Below are 19,859 nucleotides of genomic sequence, written 5' to 3' on the forward strand. Positions count from 1 at the left end.
GTGCACATTGTACACTGCTCAAAAAAATTAGAGGAACACTTTGAAAAAACATCAGATCTAAACGGGGGGAAATGATCTTGGACACAGTGCAAGTGCAGCTACTTTCTTTGTACTTTCTTGTTGTTAGTCATCCAAAAGTGTTCATATAATATCTTTTTATATATTATACAATACAGCTCAAACTGTTTTTGCTAGACTTGTTTGACAGCTGAAGAAATTTTGTGATTAAGTGGGGGTATGAATGGAAATTGAACTAGACAATCAAAACATTGCAGAATTTAGGTTTTTAAGGCTGGCTGTCATGTTCATATGAATTGCATAAAATCACAGGCTCACTGAGCTCTTTGTTCTTTGTGTTAATGTGTGCATAGCTATTGTCTTCACTGGATGTGTGAAATGTGCTGCCAAAATGTTATAGGTCTGTAGCAAGGCCATTTATGTTCCTGTAAAATACAATTCTTTTTCTATACACCTTTGTTTCTTTTATTTCTTGATATTTCGTGTAGGCTGAACACATTTAAATAGATTTATCAAAGTTTCTGTTTTTATCCAAGTAGCATTCTACATAACTTGAGAGTCGATTTTTTTATTAATATGAAGTAAAGCCTTCAGAAATATAGAAATATTGTATTGTGTCACTTAATGTTACATCTTGTAAAGTGTGTTTAAAAAAAACCTGCCAAGACCTAGGGATAGAATCCCAGAGGAATTCTAGCAGCAGCATCCAGCAGAAACTAGAGCCCGCTGCTGAATTTTAAAAATATTTTTCTCACAGAATGCTGTCGGTATTTCCGAAATTGTTTACGCCGACGTTCTCTGCTAACTGCCCACTGCGTACACTTACTTACGTAAAGTGTGTAGAGATCAGTGGCGAGGCTACTCAGCTGGATAGCCAAACAGTCACAGAAAGGGCAGATAAGCTCGGAAAAAACATGAAGAAAGTAGTTTATTTCTAGTTGGACAAATTGAGACTGAAAGAAACTTCGGTTAGTAGTATTATTTTTCTAACTTCGCAAAAACTAGCTCAAATTTGTCAGCTACGGTTAAGAATTTCTTAGTGAATATATAGAAATTTAGCGTTAGTCGACACTAGCTAGTACAATGCTAGGTAGCATTTTAGCCAACCTTGCATGTAACCTTCTATTGAGTTCCATTTTAACGTAATACGTAACTTAACAAAGCCACAGGAACAACGTTATAAGATAAATTTTGATTGTTCTCTTCAATTACTTGTCTTTTTTGCACTTCCTTCACTTTTTCTTTTCGAACACGTTTCTTTAATGCTAGCATTCTCAGTCAACATTAAGGCCAAACACATAGAAACTACTGTGGCGTAAACCCAACTTCCTGCTTTACAAGTTAGACATGCATTCACATCGTACTTTAACATATTACAGAATGTTACTTGCTAATTTAGGCTAGAAATAAAGCTTGTATTGTGAGCTTGAACCGTCAATACTTGACTGTCAAAGTCTGCTGCAGTCGGTTCAGCAAATGTTAGCTCTAATGGGGGTAAAAGCAAGCCGTTTGGTGACATGCATTTTCTATTTTAAAGCTTTGTATGCTTAGTTGATTAAATTAGTATCGATTTTCCTTCTATATAATCCCTTGGACTTAAAATGCTGTTGAGATATGGATAATAAGTGATGTAGCTAAGTCCATCTGTAGAGGTGAGACAGGCATGATTATGTCTATCAATTTGCTGAATTTGTGCTGATCATTTTCCCAAGACAGCACCAAACAGTGATTGAAATGAACACACTGACTACGAAGCTAAACTATTCCTCAGTGTGTTGATAGCCTGTATTTGAGTATTGCTCAATAATAGTAACAACATAAGATGAAAGCTATTTCCAGATTTACATCAGCATAGGAGTTAGTTATTAATATGAAATTGGTTTCAGACTCTTTTTTTTAAAATGCAACTTGAGTGATTTAGTGGTTATTGTTCTTCACATATTTTTTAATAATCCTTGCCCTCCTATATTCTTAGTTTGCAAAATATATGAGCTTATTGCCATTTTGAGCAGGCATGTTCATTAAAAATGAAATATTTAATATTTCAATACTTATATTAACTAACATAGAGTCACTATTCTTAGGAACATATTATGATACAGTACATGGGCCCGATGAAGCCAGTCAAACTGGTCTGCGAAGACCTCTTGATCTGCACAATCAGCATCAGTATCAGGCTGTAGGCTGGTTTTCAGGGAGACTGGTCAGGATTGTGGAAAGCTGAATAGAGAAAACATACTTCAGAAAAACCTGAGAGCTCAGGATCTTTAAAGGAGCTGACAGTTCACCTTGCAACAAGATGCTAAGTACACAGCCAAGATAACACAGTAGTGGCTTAGAGACAATGGGCCAGATTCACCAATATGTTCTTACGAATCTTCTTAGATTCTTTCTTAAGTTGTCCTTAAGAAGTTTTTTAAGAAAACCCTACGTCGGATTCATCAACGCGTTCGTAAGCCCCAGAATTGTTCGCAGCTGTGTTCTTAGATTGATGAATGCCATCTGTTCGTAAGTTGAAAGCGCGTGCCAGGTGAGTCTAATTAACATACGATTAGCATAAGTCACCGCCCACTAATGCCCATAAAAGGAACTGCAGCAGGACCCTGTAGACAGAGCAAAAAGCAGCCAAATGCCCAAAGCTTGCCTCTCCACGCCTGATTTCTGACGCCGTGTTGAACAATCAAGAAAGGATGGCTAACACGCTTGATAAAATTGCCTCAACCCTGATGACTATAGCCAACACGCTTAAAGAAATCAACGAGAATGTAAAAAAAAAGAAGAATGTATAAAAAATAAACGTGTAAAAGCTGTGCTCGGATTGTGACAATAATGCATTTTATTCACAAACCGGCAATTAATCGCGCTCGAACGTGAACCGCGTGCCTGCAGTCTGGCCCCATCATTGCGTCAGGACGCACATCCTCACGGGGTTGTGGCTCTGTGTCCAAACACATCCAGGGGCCCTTTAACATGCCGATGGTGCGTTCAATGGTGGAGCGACTGCGCGCATGCATCTGATTGAATAAAACTCCTGTGGAGTCTGAGGGTTGGTCAGTGGTGTCAACAACCAGGGAGCCAGGGCATATCCTCGATCCCCTAATAAAATAAATCAAGATAAAATCAAATAAAAAGACAGTTTTGGCATGGTTTCCAATTTGGTTGATTAATGTTAAGTCATTGGCACATTTACGTAATTTTAAAATTCTCCGTAAATCACCAAAAATAGGAAATAAACAAATAAATAAATAAATATGACAGAATTATCATTGTAATATTGAATTTTATTGAACTGCACAAAAGAAAACACAACCATGCCAACATGTCGGCACTGAAATGTGCGCAAGAGTACTCCTGAGTGTTCGTAGGATTTGTTCTTACCTACGAATAAATCCAGGATAAGAAGAAATTGGTGAATGCCACAATCTTCGTAAACCGTTCGTAAGTGGGACTTAAGAACAAATTTGTTCGTAAGAACGCTTCGTGAATCTGGCCCAATGTCCTTAAGTGGCAGCCAAGAGCCTGATTTGAACTTGATAGTACATTTGATCAGATACCCCAGAAAGTTGAGACAACATATTTATGGGTATATTATTCTCAAATTATATATATCAAATAATTATGAATTCACCTATTACAGTGTCAGCCTTTGTCACTTGAACAATGAAACAGATGCAAAGTGGTGTTGGTGTCAGTTGTGTTGAGCATGAAGCAGAAGAAGAAGAAGCATGATTTCAAAACTTTATCGGACTATTCTGTCCCTATTTAGGTACTACATATAATAATAAATACTAAAAAGCCAATAAGATCACTTCCCATTAAAGATATATAGTAAAATACATACTGCTAAATTAACCCCCAAATTTTTTAAGCTGATTACCTTGAATAATATCCAATTGACATGTCACCTCTGATTTCAGTAATGCGTTTCATTTACTGAAGGCAATACTTTATTTACTGAAGGCAGAAAAACTCACGAAGCAGAAACAGGTGGCTACAGTCGAGACCCAGCATGGGATTTCAAGTCCATGGGCTCCAGTCTGAGGTAGTGTTCTGTAAGAGATCCAAGTATTAGAAAAAAAAACGATCTTGCAATTGCCATCTTGGATGTGGGAAGAACAACATGATTTCTACACAGACATCTAACAACTTGATTTATGCACCTCAGCATAAATGTATACACGCTCCCACACCTCTGTCCTTTGGTTTTAAGAACTGCCATGAAATTTCCTCATTGCCAGCATTTCTCTTTTAATGTGAAGATTAGACTAAATTTTTTCCTGTTTCTGTCTATCATGTTTTTATTTCAGGCAGCATTTTGAAAGGACTGTACAACTTCTCCTTCTAGCCCAGAGTCCCATCTTTATCCAGTCTTGCTTCTGAAGTTTATTTCTGATGCCAAAACTGCCTTCTCATAATAGTGGACAAGAGCAGATTCCAGCACTTGCAGGAACAGGGAACTACACGAAACAGCTAAGATATACCTCATTAAATTAATGTATTTACTGTGGGATGGCTTGATATCAAATGTGAAAAGGTGGGACCTCTGAGCCCATTTTTATAGAAATTATAAACTGAAACAGAAGGTACCATAGCTTTTATACTTCAGATTAGCATATGGTGACAGATGTGATCCTGGTCCCCACAAAGGGGATATTGTCTGGTTTGTAGTGTTACCCAATCATCCTGTCATTTTTTTTCCACTTTTATGTGGCCTTCTGTTTTTCCTACCAATAACCATTAGTGGTTTTAAGGATTTTACTGCTACTCTGATCAGTTATTTCTCATTCGGGTATCCATCTCAAATCAGCTGTGGTTTTAATACATTCTAATACTTTTTCATATGTTCCATTACAGACAGTTTAATTGAGATTTCAGTCAAGGTGCTTGCCAGTTTGTTTGGTAGTTGTTTTGATTGTATGGAATCAGCGTCACCGTGGAGAGGCCAGGCTACCACAAATTGATGGACTTTGACAAGCGGGGAGTTGGAGGAGGAGGGGGTGGAAAAAGCGAGATCGAGGATGTAAAGAGGATGTCTGGGAAGACGGGCAGTCGTTCAGGACACACTGGTCGGGGTTCAGGTTCCAACTCTGGGGTTTTAATGGTTGGACCAAACTTTCGAGTTGGAAAGAAAATTGGCTGTGGGAACTTCGGAGAGCTGCGACTAGGAAAGAACCTGTACACCAATGAATATGTAGCTATTAAATTGGTAAGAAAACCTTCAAGCCTTGCTTTGTGAAAAACTTTGGACATTCAAAAGCAAAGTTAAAAAAAAAATTCCTTTTTGTTTTGCAGGAGCCAATCAAGTCACGGGCGCCACAGCTCCACTTAGAATATCGTTTCTATAAACAGCTTGGAAGCTCAGGTGAATCAGTACACAGACACAGAGTGTTACTTTAAAAACTTAAAGCATAAACCTATCATAAATCAGAGAAGCTCACTGAATTGTAACAGTAAGTCTTAATGATAACGCTGTGCTCCTATGTTTATGTTGTTTCACATGGCACTGAGATAAGGTGTAACTATCTAGCACATTACCATCCAGCACCATCACACCTCTCATCTCCCTGCCAAGAAACAGATTCCAGTCACTAATGGACCAGATTTAGAATAGCATAGAGTTAAAATGTTGCAAAACGCAGAGAATTTATTTTGTATTGCATGTTTGTTCTGTTGCTACGCACTGACACTGCATCTTTTTATCCTACCAAAGCCAATGAATGAACAATACCATGCTTACAAAATGATATAATCTTAAACACATTTTAGATCTTGTCAAAGGTAGGTCAACTCCCGGTGATTTTAGTTAAATCACCTGCATGTGCAGGTTCATGCTCCACTGCAGGACTACAGCAGCTGAATTTTATGTCCCCGAATATTGTTGAACTTATTTCCTCCACTTCACACTAATAGTGATGCACAGAACACTTGGCTGCACCTGTCTCCTGTGACTGCAATAGCATGTAGAGTCCATACAAAGCATTTAATTTAAGATTAGCTCATTTTACATGTAATGCACACATTTATACCTTTTCAGCATAACTAGATAAATGTAGAATCAATGGGCCCGATTCACCAATATGTTCTTACGAATCTTCTTAGATTCTTTCTTAAGTTGTCCTTAAGAAGTTTTTTAAGAAAACCCTACGTCGGATTCATCAACGCGTTCGTAAGCCCCAGAATTGTTCGCAGCTGTGTTCTTAGATTGATGAATGCCATCTGTTCGTAAGTTGAAAGCGCGTGCCAGGTGAGTCTAATTAACATACGATTAGCATAAGTCACCGCCCACTAATGCCCATAAAAGGAACTGCAGCAGGACCCTGTAGACGGAGCAAAAAGCAGCCAAATGCCCAAAGCGAAATGCCCAAAGCTTGCCTCTCCACGCCTGATTTCTGACGCCGTGTTGCACAATCAAGAAAGGATGGCTAACACGCTTGATAAAATTGCCTCAACCCTGATGACTATAGCCAACACGCTTAAAGAAATCAACGAGAATGTAAAAAAATAAGAATGTAAAAAAAAAATAAACGTGTAAAAGCTGTGCTCGGATTGTGACAATAATGCATTTTATTCACAAACGGGCAATTAATCGCGCTCGAACGTGAACCGCGTGCCTGCAGTCTGGCCCCATCATTGCGTCAGGACGCACATCCTCACGGGGTTGTGGCTCTGTGTCCAAACACATCCAGCGCCCCTTTAACATGCCGATGGTGCGTTCAATGGTGGAGCGACTGCGCGCATGCATCTGATTGAATAAAACTCCTGTGGAGTCTGAGGGTTGGTCAGTGGTGTCAACAACCAGGGAGCCAGGGCATATCCTCGATCCCCTAATAAAATAAATCAAGATAAAATCAAATAAAAAGACAGTTTTGGCATGGTTTCCAATTTGGTTGATTAATGTTAAGTCATTGGCACATTTACGTAATTTTAAAATTCTCCGTAAATCACCAAAAATAGGAAATAAATAAATAAATATGACAGAATTATCATTGTAATATTGAATTTTATTGAACTGCACAAGAGAAGAAAACCCAACCATACCAACATGTCGGCACTGAAATGTGCGCAAGAGTACTCCTGAGTGTTCGTAGGATTTGTTCTTACCTACGAATAAATCCAGGATAAGAAGAAATTGGTGAATGCCACAATCTTCGTCAACTGTTCGTAAGTGGCACTTAAGAACAAATTTGTTCGTAAGAACGCTTCGTGAATCTGGCCCAATGTCTTTTACCTGTTCACGTAGATGAAAGAGGATAAATTCCAGTTTCCACTGTATTAACTTGTTTTGCCTTGTAGGTTTCATAATATTCAAAGAACAGAATAAATTGGTCAATGTAAACTTGGCTGAAAATTTGTCTCCAGTTTTGCCATGTTGCTGACGCTTAGATTATTGCATAGTTATTATAAATGTGTCTCAATCCTGATTTGGATTATTCCAGATGGGGTACCCCAAGTGTTTTACTTTGGACCATGTGGAAAATATAATGCTATGGTTCTGGAGCTACTGGGACCCAGCTTAGAAGATCTCTTTGATCTGTGTGACCGCACATTCTCTCTGAAGACTGTACTCATGATAGCCATACAACTGGTAAGTACAAAGAATGATTTTCCTTTAACTTACCTTTTTACCTGACTTTATTGTTATACATCCTGCTGCATTTGTCTATCCTTTAGATAACTCGCATGGAGTTTGTTCACACAAGAAGTCTGATCTATCGAGACGTGAAACCTGAGAACTTCCTGGTGGGCCGACCTGGCTCCAAAAGGCAACACACCATTCACATCATAGACTTTGGCCTGGCAAAAGAGTACATTGATCCAGAGACCAAGAAACACATCCCGTACAGAGAACACAAGAGCCTGACTGGAACTGCTAGATATATGAGCATCAATACACACCTAGGAAAAGGTGCAAATCAATGTTTATGTGGGGGGTGTAAGGCACATCAGCATTTGTGGGGAGGTGGCATTTTATCTATTTTTGTATTCTGCATTAGCATTAAAGTTTCAGTGCTTCGTTGTTATTCTTTGTCATAATCCTTTGATTAAAGGTGAAAGTAGATGCCACAGTTTATTTTGCGGACAACTTGATGAATTTGATAGCTGGCCAGCTGTTAGCAATCGGTCCTTATAATAATTGGTCATTATTGTGATGTTTGTTTTATTGTGTTGTTTTTTTTGGGGGGGGGGGGGGGGTTTAGAACAAAGCCGTCGTGATGACCTGGAGGCTCTTGGACACATGTTCATGTACTTTCTGCGAGGTAGCTTACCCTGGCAAGGACTTAAGGTTTGAACACATGAAATAAACAGCCCAGTGTGTTGGACTTTTGAGCATGGAGTTGTTATAAATAAACTCACCCTTTTCTTTGTCATCATTAGGCTGACACACTGAAAGAGCGCTATCAGAAGATTGGAGACACAAAGAGGGACACGCCCATCGAGGTCCTGTGTGAAAACTTCCCAGGTATGTAAATACACGTTTCTGCAAATGTTAATGAAATGAAACCAAGATTTATCCTTTAAATAAATCCACATAGATTATTTCTTATGTTTAACGTTCAACAAGATAGCGTTCATTCATAAATCAATTCAAAACAAAATCTTTTAAATCAGCTGTTATTTGCTGGTGTTTTCTAGTTAGTTAAGACAATTGGGATTTTTATCCTTAAAATCTATATTAATTAGTAAAACCATTGATCATGTAAACTGACCCTATGTTTATAATGATTTCAATTAAAAATATAGTAAAGGGTATGATTTATCTAAAAACTGCCATGTTTACAGATCCATTGTATGTTGAGCCTAGCATATGTTCAACACCGTGTGTCTTCATGTCTCGTGTGTTTCTGTGTTTGGGACAGAAGAGATGGCCACATACTTGCGTTACGTGCGACGGCTTGATTTCTTTGAGAAACCTGATTACGACTATCTGAGGAAGCTCTTCACAGACCTGTTTGACAAAAATGGATACATCTTTGACTACCAGTACGACTGGACAGGGAAGCCACTGGTTAGTGTGAAATGTCCATTTTGTGTCTTATAACTGTCTGTTGATTAATTATTTTCTCCATGATCCTAATCAGAGAAATGACCATAAATCCTAAATTGTACCAATAAAAGGGTGCTAGTGTAACTCATAGAAATCTTTTCACATCATCTTGTCAGCACATCGCCATCACCATCCATCACACTGTACAAAATCAGTTATTTTTAGGTTTCCAGAAACAGGATATAAAAACTTTGCATTACCTTCATTTTGGTATTATACATGTTAATTTACCTATAATGGTAATTACTAACAGTTGCAATTACAACATTAATATTTAGTTTGCCTCTATCAACCTGTTCACTTTTGGAACAAGCTTTGCAAAAGTCAAATGTTATACATCACCTGTTAGATAAACACAAATAGGGTTGATTATAAAATACAACGGTAGTAATAATGTTGATAAGACCTGGTCATCCCACCTGGCAACTTCAGGTTTTGTCACTTCAGTTCTTACAAAGAAATTATTGCTCCAGTTGGGTCTGTAATTATCTTCATTCTGAAGCTCATCGTTTTGCCTCTATGGCTGAAATATATTTAATTATTTAATTTGGCATTTATGGAATCTCTTGAACCTCTAGCTTTAATCTGACACTCCTGGCTTTGAATAATTGTTTAGTTCTGTTAAAAACTTTGTATCATATATGAGGATTAGAATGTTACATATGAATGCCTAGTAATCTGGCACCTTTGTACCAATTTGGCTGTAGACACAGCCTTATTAATAATCAATAAAACCAAAATGATTACTAAAAGGAAAAATCCCAATAGGGCCACTGAACGTCAGTTCTTTATTTGGTTAAAGAAATTTGTAAGCAACAAGAGTTTTGTGTTGACATTTGTGTGATGGAATTAGTCTTTGAGAAGAAAAGAGTGGGTTGTTCGCAGCTGCACAGCAGTGTTATTTAAATGTGGCTACAAAAGTCTTAAATCATATTGATCTGCCTTTCATCATCTGTGTTTAGCCCACTCCTATTGGTCCAATGGCCATTGAGACTCCACTTCAGACAAGCAACAGAGAGAAACCCCCTCAGACCAAAAATCAGGTACAAACTGCATAAAATGAAATGTTATGGCTCTAACTTCTGTTCCTTGAAAGAGAGGAACGAGGTACAACACATTTGTATGGGATATCATGCTCTTGTGTGGTCTGCTGAAGAAACCTCTATTCATCCCTTTTAAGGCAAATGACCCGTGGTGATGTATGTGAGGTCCGCCCACACATATAAATTCCCATCGCCACGGTCATTTTTCAGTTTGATAGCCGCTCTTCACTGAGCCCAGTTTCATGGCGGGGCAACCTAGTGTTGTAGCTCGTTCCTCTCCTTCAGGGAACAGTAGTTAGAGCCATAACATTTTGTTCCCTTTCAGTTCATTCACTCGGTATGACACATTTGTATGGGACAGAGTAGCTACCAAACCAAAGTCAAAACCTTAACACGCTAGTGTATCCTTGACCCAGCAGAGAGGACAGAGTGAGCCAACGGGTTGTCACGTCGAAATTATAAAACTGTACAAAAGTGACCAACTGGCCGCAGAGCAGATGTCACTCACAAAGCTCATGAGGTCACCATGCCTCTGGTTGAATGAGCTCTTACACCGGGGGCAAAGGAAGACCCTTGCTGTTGTACACCAGGTAGATAACCTGCACAATCCAGCGGGAAAGCCTCTGTGTGGACAGTGGTTTGCCCTTGTAATGCACACACAGTGCATAAGGAGTGCAACCTCCTGGGCTCTTCACAAGCAAACGGAGGAGGAGAGAAACTCAAAAGTTCAAACACCATAGAATTATTAGACGTTGCGAAAACTAGGTAGATAAGCTGCATTTGGACGCAGTGTAACCGTAAAATCATTCGGAGTGAACTGGGTACATAAGGGATGAATGGACAAAGCATGAAGATCGCCCACTTGCTTCGCAGAAGTCAGATCAAGAAGAAGTGCAGTTATAAGAGAAAGAAACTTCATATCAACAGACTCAATAGGCTCAAAAGGGGAACCACAAAGAGCCTCTAGCACCAATGGCAAATCCCATGAGGGAACGCTGGGCTTAATTACAGGTCTTAACCAGTGGACTCCCTTTAAGAATCGCATGGTCAGAGGGTGAGCACCTGGCGTGACCCCATTAAACCCGACATGACAGGCAGAAATTGCTGCCAAATAGAACTTAATTGTAGAAAAGGAAAGACCCATATCCAATAGTTCCTGAAGGAATGTTAACACATCCACAATGGAACACTAATGGAACAGAATATTTTGGTCCTGGCCAGACTTCTCAAATGCCTGCCATTTGTAGGCATAAAGGCCTCTAGTAGATGATGCCCTTGGACTCAATCGTTGCCACCACATTAGGGGATAAACCAGTAGCTAACAAGTGGGACCTTTCAACAGGTAGGCATGCAGCCGCCACAGTCCCGGTCGTGGATGAAGAATCTTCCCCCCTGCCTGGGAAGAGAAGTCCCTGCGGAGAGGAAGTTGCCAGGGCCTGGATGCCAGCAAACTGATTCTCTCCGCATACCACAATTTTGCCAGCCAGCAAGGGGCCACCAGGATCAGGGAGAGCCCCTGTTGGCATACTCTCTCCAGCAGAGTGTGGCGCCATACGTGCGCTACCACATACATCCCCACGAGTGGGCTGCAGTCCGTCATGGAAAAGGACAGGGGGCAGTGGGTGTTTGTACTGGAGGCAAACAGATCCACCTCTACAATGCCAAAACAGCTCCATATCTGTGCCACCACAGATGGGTGGAGCCTCCATTCTTTCACTAGAGGACTGCCTCTAGAGAGAAGGTCTGGTCCCAGGTTCAAGTGACCCAGAACATGTGTAGCTCTGACAGACAGGAACCGAGTATTGCACCACAGCAACAGAGAGGGAGACTGGTTCAAGAGGGGATTCACGAGTCCCTCGTGGTTCACGAGTCCCTCCTTGCCTGTTTTTGTAAGAAACCACTGTCGTATTGTCTGTCCTGATCAGAACATTATAGCCTGTCAGAACACGAAGGAAATGTTTCAGAACCAAAAAGGTTGCCAACAGTTCCAAATGTGGATCCTGCATTGCACCGCAGTCCACAACCCTCTCACTGCTTCTCCATCGCACAGTGCCCCCCCCCCACACACACACACTCTGTCAGGGATGCATCTGTGGACACCACTTTACGAAAAAACACCCCTACGATGCTGGGTCCTAGGTATAACAGCCTAGGTTTCCTCCAGGAGAAGAGAATCATCATACAGGACGGCGTTATCGCCAGTTTCATTTGGAGGTGACGTGGCACAAGCCAGTGAGATAGTGTTGAAAAGCTCGCATCTTTAACAGCCTGGGTGGTATCACTGTGATCATTGATGCCATCATGCTGTAAAATCGTTGAGAAACGTAGTGTACGTCCCAACTGAAAATGAGAGAGACAGCGGTGAAACACTGCCACCTGGTGCTCTGACAGATGTGTCCAACCTAAGACGTAACATATTTCCAACCTGAGGAAGGAAATCTGTTGACTGGGGATCATTGAACTTTTTGAAGATTTACTTCAAACCCCATTGCTCGGATGTGCTTCAGCGTTTGCATCAGCTGCGCAGCTGCCTGCTCCTTGGAGCTCGCAACTAAAGCCCAATGGTCCGGAAAGGCTAATATGCGAACACCGAACACATTTGGTGAAGGTGTGGGAAACAAGCGACAGACCGAAAGCCAGAACCAAAGTATTCGTAGGCTGTGCCTTCAAACGCGAACCTCAGAAACTGCCTGTGGTCTGGGTGTATTGCTGTGTGAAAGTAAGCGTTGATCGATTGTTGTGAACCAGTCTCCTGGACTTATAGCACTCAGCAGCTGTCTGAGTGTTAACATCTTGAATCTGTAAGTTTGTAGGAATCTGTTTAGCACTCGATCGAGAATAGGACAGAGTCCGCCCCCTTTCTTCGGAACAACGCAATAATGGCTGCACCAGCCTCTGTTCGTGTCCGAAATGGGAACAACAACTATTGCTCCACGGTAGCCTGTGGCAACGGTCCTCTCTACCCAAGGTGAGACTGTGCATGCGTGCCACCAAAGGAGGTGAATGGCCCGCCGACTGACCTGCAGTACTGTGGGCGAGGGACTGTCGTCCCCTGGCGTGCTGGTGGGAAGCGGCATTGCCAGTCCACCCTGATGTTCGTGATTCCTATTTTTTGGGAAAATAATTTAACCTTTATTGAACTTAATTGCACATTTGGTACAATGGGCACCTTTATTGGGGCATTTGTGTGATTGAGAATGCTGTTCTTGGGAGACTGTATGGGGAAAACGGAGCACCTCTCAAGGCTCCTTTTCTGACCAAAATGAAAGTGCGGCCTTTTCAGCGGCAACATATGAGGGGCAGCGGTGTTTCGGGGCTGAGTGCCGTGGGTGTCCACCAGACAAACTCTTGGTTGGCTGAAGCTCCAACCCCACAGCTGGTGCCGATCTTTTAGGAGGATACAGTAACACAGATCTGCAGAGGTTAGCAGGCTGTTTAGGTTTGGTATCACACCTGGGAATTATGATGCCGAGAGCTTCAGTGTGCTTCTTCCTCAGCTCATACTTCGTCTGGATGGCATGGAGTGATTTACTAAACAAGCCACCACCCGATACAGGTTCGTTCAGATGGATTTCCCAGTCAATCTCTGGGACGTCAGACAGGGCTAACCACAGGTGCCTCTGTGCCACGACCGTGGAAGCCATCCCTCTCCCCAGGGAGAGCACTGTAAGCAGGACACAAGAAGGACGTGATCTGTTGCGATCCTAACTTTATTAAGCAGAGGAACCAGTGGACTATCTGAAGGCATATTCTCCGAGTTCTGCCAGAGACATGGATTGGTATGTCTAGAACAGGTGTCACCAACCCTATGCCTGCGGGCACCTGGTTGCCCGTTGGCTCCTTCTCAGTCGCTCGCTGGACTTGTTCTAAAAATATATGTCAGGCTGGATAGGCCAGTGGTTTATGCCACTGACTTTGGTGCGGAAGTTTATCGGTTTGAATCCAGGCGAGCCCTTAGGCAAGGCTGCGCATGACAATTATTCCTGCTTTTGCTAGCTAATACATCATTGATTATACCGCTCAATCTCATTTATTGGGAGAAACAATTTGAGTTCTGTTTTTTGTTGAATTGTTGAATGTTCATTTGCAAAAAATAAATGTCACTTTGACAATGAAACATAAATACATTCATTTACAAGTACTTGTCCTAAAGTTATGATTATTGTTTTTTTGTGTGAATATTGTATGCTTTTGATTTCTTGATTTGTTTATACAGTGAGAGTAAAAAGTATTTGATCCCTTGCTGATTTTGTTGGTTTGTCCACTAATAAAGACATGATCATTCTATAATTTTAATGGTAGATGTATTCTAACATGGAGAGACAGAATGTCAAAAAGAAAATCCAGAAAATAACTTTAAAGAATTTATTTTAATTTATTTGTTTTTCATTGAGGGTAATAAGTATTTGATCCCTCTATCCAAAAGCACTTAATATTTGGTGGCAAAGTCATTGTTTGCAAGCACAGCGGTCAAACGTTTGTTGTAGTTAACCACAAGGTTAGCACACATATCAGGGGGAATCTTGGCCCACTCTTCTTTGCAGATCCTCTCTAAATCATTAAGGTTGGTGGGCTGTCACTTGGCAACTCGGACCTTCAGCTCTCTCCATAGATTTTCAATTGGATTGAGGTCCGGAGACTGGCTGGGCCACTCCATGACCTTAATATGGTTCTTCTTGAGCCACTCCTTTGTCACCTTTGCTGTATGCTTTGGGTCGTTGTCATGTTGGAAGACCCAGCCACGGCCCATTTTCAGCTTCCTAGCAGAGGGGAGGAGGTTGTCCCTCAGCACTGCATGGTACATGGCTCCGTCCATCTTCCCAGTGATGCGGTGAAGTAGCCCTGTGCCCTTGGCAGAGAAACACCCCCAAAACATAATGTTTCCACCTCCATGCTTGACGGTGGGCACAGTGTTCCTGGGATCATAGGCAGCATTTTTCTTCCTCCACACATGACGAGTAGAGTTTAGGCCAAATAGTTCAATTTTGGTCTCGTCTGACCACAGAACCTTCTCCCAATCACTTTGTGCATCTTTGAGGTGATCATTGGTATACTTTAGGCGAGCCTCCACATGTGCCTTCTTAAGCAGGGGTACCTTTCGGGCACTGCAGGATTTTAATCCATTGCGGCGCAAAGTGTTGCCAATTGTTTTCCTGGTGACTTTGGTCCCAGCTGACTGGAGGTCATTCACTAACTCCTGCTGTGTGGTTGCAGGCCGATTTCTCACTGTTCTCATGATCATTGCCACCCCACGAGGTGAAATCTTCTGTGGAGCACCAGACCGAGGTCTATTGATGGTCATGTTATACTTCTTAAATATTCTCGCAATTGCACCAATAGTTGTTACTTTAATACCCAGCAATTTGCTAATGTTTTTGTAGCCCATTCCCGATTTATGCAGGTCAACAATCCTGTCTCTGAGGTCCTGAGAGAGTTCTTTGGTCTTACCCATGGTGGAGAGTTTGGAATCTGTCTGATTGTCTGATTCTGTGAACAGTTGTCTTACATACAGGTGAATAGTTAGACCTGGTGTCTTCAATTCAGGTAACAAGTTGTTTGGGAGCGTCTAACTGATCTGTGAAAGCCAGAACTCCTAATGCATACTAGGGGATCAAATACTTATTTCCCTCAATGAAAAACAAATAAATTTAAATAAATTCTTTAAAGTTATTTTCTTGATTTTCTTTTTGATATTCTGTCTCTCCATGTTAGAATACATCTACCATTAAAAGTATAGAATGATCATGTCTTTATTAGTGGACAAATCAACAAAATCAGCAAGGGATCAAATACTTTTTACTCTCACTACATATGTTTTGAGCTGGTAGCCCTCAAGCCATTTGGGAATCTTAAGGTAGCCCTCAGCTTTGAAAAGGTTGGTGACCGCTGGTCTAGAACATAGTGACGGAGCTCAAAGCACGAACTGTGCTTCCTTGCGACTGGTAAATTTTCTCTAAGTGTGAGGGGGAGAACCGGCAGTGCTTTGATGGGAGTGTGGCAGAGCCAATGACACTGTGAGTATGGGACGGGGCCAAGTACAAGCTTCAATGGGTGGAATATTGACCAGACCGGTTTCCTCCCTCCGTCCAATTCCAAAATTGTCCATAGCTTGGGTAGACAATGGTTTGTGCCACATTGAAGTTTGTTCCGTGACAAAGTTTTTGAGCAGGCAAAGGAGAGGGCCACTTGACGGATAGCTTTTAGCTGTGCAACGGCACAGCAAGAGGAAGGATGTGTCAACTTGGAGTGATCTGACGACAATTCTTCCTGCTCATCCTCCGATAAGCCATGTATGTCCAGGCCGATGTCTAGCAGGTCATCGCTGTCATGACAGATGTCCAGCCCCTGTGAAGGCTGGTTAGCACAGTCAGAGGTGCCTGGTCCGTATTCAGGTAACCCGTCAGCGAACTCCATGTGGTCTGTCCAGCTTTCTACAATGTCTCTGACCAGAGGCTCCTCATCGTTGGACATAGACGGAGCTAGTTCCTTCGACATGGAAAGAAGTGGATCCTGCTGAGCCACGTTTGCCTTATCAAGTACATTCTCCATGAATTTAACTCGTCTCACAAGGGTTGGATCATGGAGCAGACGACTCCTGGCTTAGACAATCCCCAGGCAGACGGGACAGGTTTCGTGGAGATCCTTTTCATGCAGGGAGAAGCCGCATCCCTGAGGACAGGGCGAACTGAAGACTTCTTTCTGTTTAGGTTCCGAACTCATAGCGAGATGGAACTTTACACCAAGACACAGTCGAAATTAGCGCTCTGCGGGTAGCAGGTGGCTAACACCAACAGGGGCAGTTCAGCTAAAGTCGAGTTGGTTGTAGCCTTAATTAAGACAAAGCTAATCAGCAGCACCCAGTTAGCCTGACTCATGGAGGTGTTCTTAGTGAGGTGAAGAGCGTAAGAACTGAAAAATGACGAGGCGATGGGAATTTATATGTGCGGGCAGACCTCACATACATCACCACAGTTCATTTGCCTTCAAAGGCGTGAATAGAGGTTTCTTCAGTAGCCCACGCAAGGGCGTGATATCCCATACAAATGTGTTGTACTGAGTGAATCGACTGAAAGGGAACTACTAATACTGTCACATCAGTACTGGCATTCAAACAACCTCAAAAAAAGGTTCATTTTTTAATCTCTGTTTTTCTACAATCCCTGGCATTTAATCTTATTTTCAATTTATTAAATAAGTTAATGTGTTAAAAATTAGTAATGTTTGAATTATAACGAGATAAAAATCAGTTTCACATTACAGAAGAGTCAGAGTTTACTGTGTTCACTTAAATGCCTAAAGGGGAGTGTTTCTTCACCACCATTGCCAAAGTGCGTTTTCAACTTTTTGAGGTTCTATCTTTTGCATCTTGACACAGTGATTACTACTTATTGTTCAGAAAAGCGGATCTGGAAATATATCACAAAAAAGATTATTTTTATACAGCCCAACCTTCAGGAATCTTTTTTAAAATTTGTTCAGGACGAACAACTAAAAAATTGTAATGGCTAAATTATCCATAGCATGACCTTGGGACATTCAATTTCTCTTAAACATCTTTTAAATGTTTCTACACCTTGATTGACATACATTTGAAAGACACACATGTGTCTGTATCAACTCTCACAGTTGATAATTCACCATAGTAAATAAAAACAGGTTTGCTGGAATGGAACCAGCTTTAACTCTCTGACTGATGGCAGAAGATTCTGTTGGTTTGGAGATTTAGTTGGTTTGTTGAGAAATAATGGGTGTGTGGATAATATGGATTGTTTTCGGTCAAGAAGCCTTTCCCTTCGTGGTAATCTTTAGAGGTAATGATACAGCCTTCCCAAATGACTCTTCTTCATGTACTCAGACATCTCCTATCCTCTTAGTGGCCTATCCTCTCTGTGTGGAACTTCTTGGGTTTGCTCAGTTTCCCCTCTTGTTTAGTAAGTGCTGGCCAAAATCGTTTTCCCAAGGGTATCTCATTTCTTTGACCTGCTTTCCTGGGCACTTATGTGTGTCACCCAATTCTGTCCTAGTTATGGGGCTACTAAAACACATTTTCTTTATAAGCACATACAGTTGATAAACATAAATCTGACATTTTGTGTATAAAACTGGTGATAACAGAATAAGAAAGTCTTGGTAAAAAATACGAAGGATTTTCACTGTTTCAGGGGTACTTTCAATCAACATTGCAATTATATATATACCAGAAAAGTAGAATAAACAAGGCACCACACACATCATGAACCAGAGTTGCAAATGTTGCTGCACTGAAAAATAAAGAATGTTGACAAACAAAAGAGGCTAAAAGTATGTTTTGGAATGGAACTTAAAGTAAAGTTTATCTGTAATTGTGTCATTAGGGCTAATTCATTTCTCCTCCTTTTGCTCTGTGTTTTTCTTGCAGGTGGTGAGCTCAACCAATGGTGAGCTAAATACAGACGACCCGACCGCAGGACACTCAAATGCACCAATCACAGCTAATGTAGAGGTGGAAGTGGCTGATGACTCCAAGTAAGGTTTAGTGGTGGAAGATGGTTGCAAGGGAATACATTGCACATGATTATTTTTTCCTGGCTTTATTTATTCAAATCTCTTGTACTTTAAAAATGTAGAGAATGTAAATAAAGAGCAACAATTGAACTTTTTTATAAATGTATTCTCCTTTATGTCAGCAGAAATTATAAAAGCCCATTATAATCTGCTGTTCACTGTCTAGGAACCATAGGAGAACTCAATTCTCCTCACACACTTTAACAGATAGCATTTTCAGTATTAAGAGAATGTAAAAACCATGGATGCTACAGTATGTTGGTTGTAACATCATCTAGCTTGACCAGTTTAAAAGGAGCCTCGAAAAAACTTGCATATTAAGTAAAATTAGAGATAGCTGATGATGCAAATTATTCAATAACATTTAGGTGTTTTGATCTAATAGCGTGACTCATCTTGTGTTGTAGGTGCTGCTGTTTCTTCAAGAGGAGGAAAAGGAAAGCTATCCAGAGACACAAATGAGGACAGAGAGAGAACCAACCCTCCGTGTAACCACACTCCCTCTTCATATATTAAAGACCCTTCTTTAATCCCATCTAACCTCTTCCTCTGCTGTCAGGGTCCTGTAGTCTGCTTCTGGTCAGCAGGATTGGCTGGACAATTGGGCAGCAGAATGTGATGACAAAGTTGCTCTGCAATGACAATAGAAATGGATAGAGTAGTGCTTTAATTATGGACCAGAGACTTAATGTGGATCAAACTGCTGAGGAACAATGACTGATTTTTTTTGGTCAACTGGCAGATTTTCTGTCTGTTTTCTTCCAGTCATTCACAGAAGACCAGTATAGGAATCTGACATACTTTCTCTTGTTCACAATAAGGAACACTTATGGACACAAAGACACAAGGATGCAGTTGTGGCACAGTGTTTATAACCAATTGTGTATATATACATATATGTGTGTGTGTGTGTGTATGTGTGTATATATATATAAATATATATACACACACACACAATGTATGTGTGTGTGTGTGTTTTGTTTTTTAAATTCCCCCTGCAATTAAAAAAGCAGCCTGGTCTGTTTACTGCAATAGATCAGACTCAAAAATCACGTCCACCATGTGTCAGGAAATCTGAAATATGTTTATGTCAGAGCCATGCTTTTTTTGTTTTAAATAACTAAAACAACTTTGGTTTGAAGCTTTTTCTTTCACAGTTCTGAGTTTTCATAGTTTGAGTGTGTTCATGTAATTTAAAACTTGGATTT

At 40.9% G+C, this 19,859-nt stretch overlaps 1 protein-coding gene across 5 annotated transcripts; it reads left to right on the plus strand.

The window, feature by feature from the left end:
• Positions 1-838: 838 nt before the first annotated feature.
• Positions 839-19,780, plus strand: LOC101079856 (casein kinase I). 5 transcript variants are annotated; one of them, XM_003975485.3, is made up of 12 exons: positions 839-986; positions 4,326-5,224; positions 5,311-5,380; positions 7,455-7,603; positions 7,690-7,924; positions 8,217-8,302; positions 8,395-8,479; positions 8,877-9,025; positions 10,027-10,107; positions 18,506-18,612; positions 19,059-19,139; positions 19,211-19,780. In XM_003975485.3, exons 2-11 carry the CDS (start codon positions 4,979-4,981, stop codon positions 19,111-19,113), a joined length of 1,263 nt encoding a protein of 420 aa, XP_003975534.1. In that variant the 5' UTR covers positions 839-986; positions 4,326-4,978; the 3' UTR covers positions 19,114-19,139; positions 19,211-19,780. The 5 variants fall into 5 exon arrangements, with proteins under 5 accessions (XP_003975534.1, XP_011614623.1, XP_011614622.1 ...); XM_011616321.2 differs by having other exon boundaries at positions 4,326-4,487; positions 4,873-5,224; positions 19,059-19,780; XM_011616320.2 differs by having other exon boundaries at positions 19,059-19,780.
• Positions 19,781-19,859: the final 79 nt, after the last annotated feature.

The sequence above is a fragment of the Takifugu rubripes genome, chromosome 22 (genome assembly GCF_901000725.2).
Source record: "Takifugu rubripes chromosome 22, fTakRub1.2, whole genome shotgun sequence".
NCBI classification, from domain to species: Eukaryota; Metazoa; Chordata; class Actinopteri; order Tetraodontiformes; family Tetraodontidae; genus Takifugu; species Takifugu rubripes.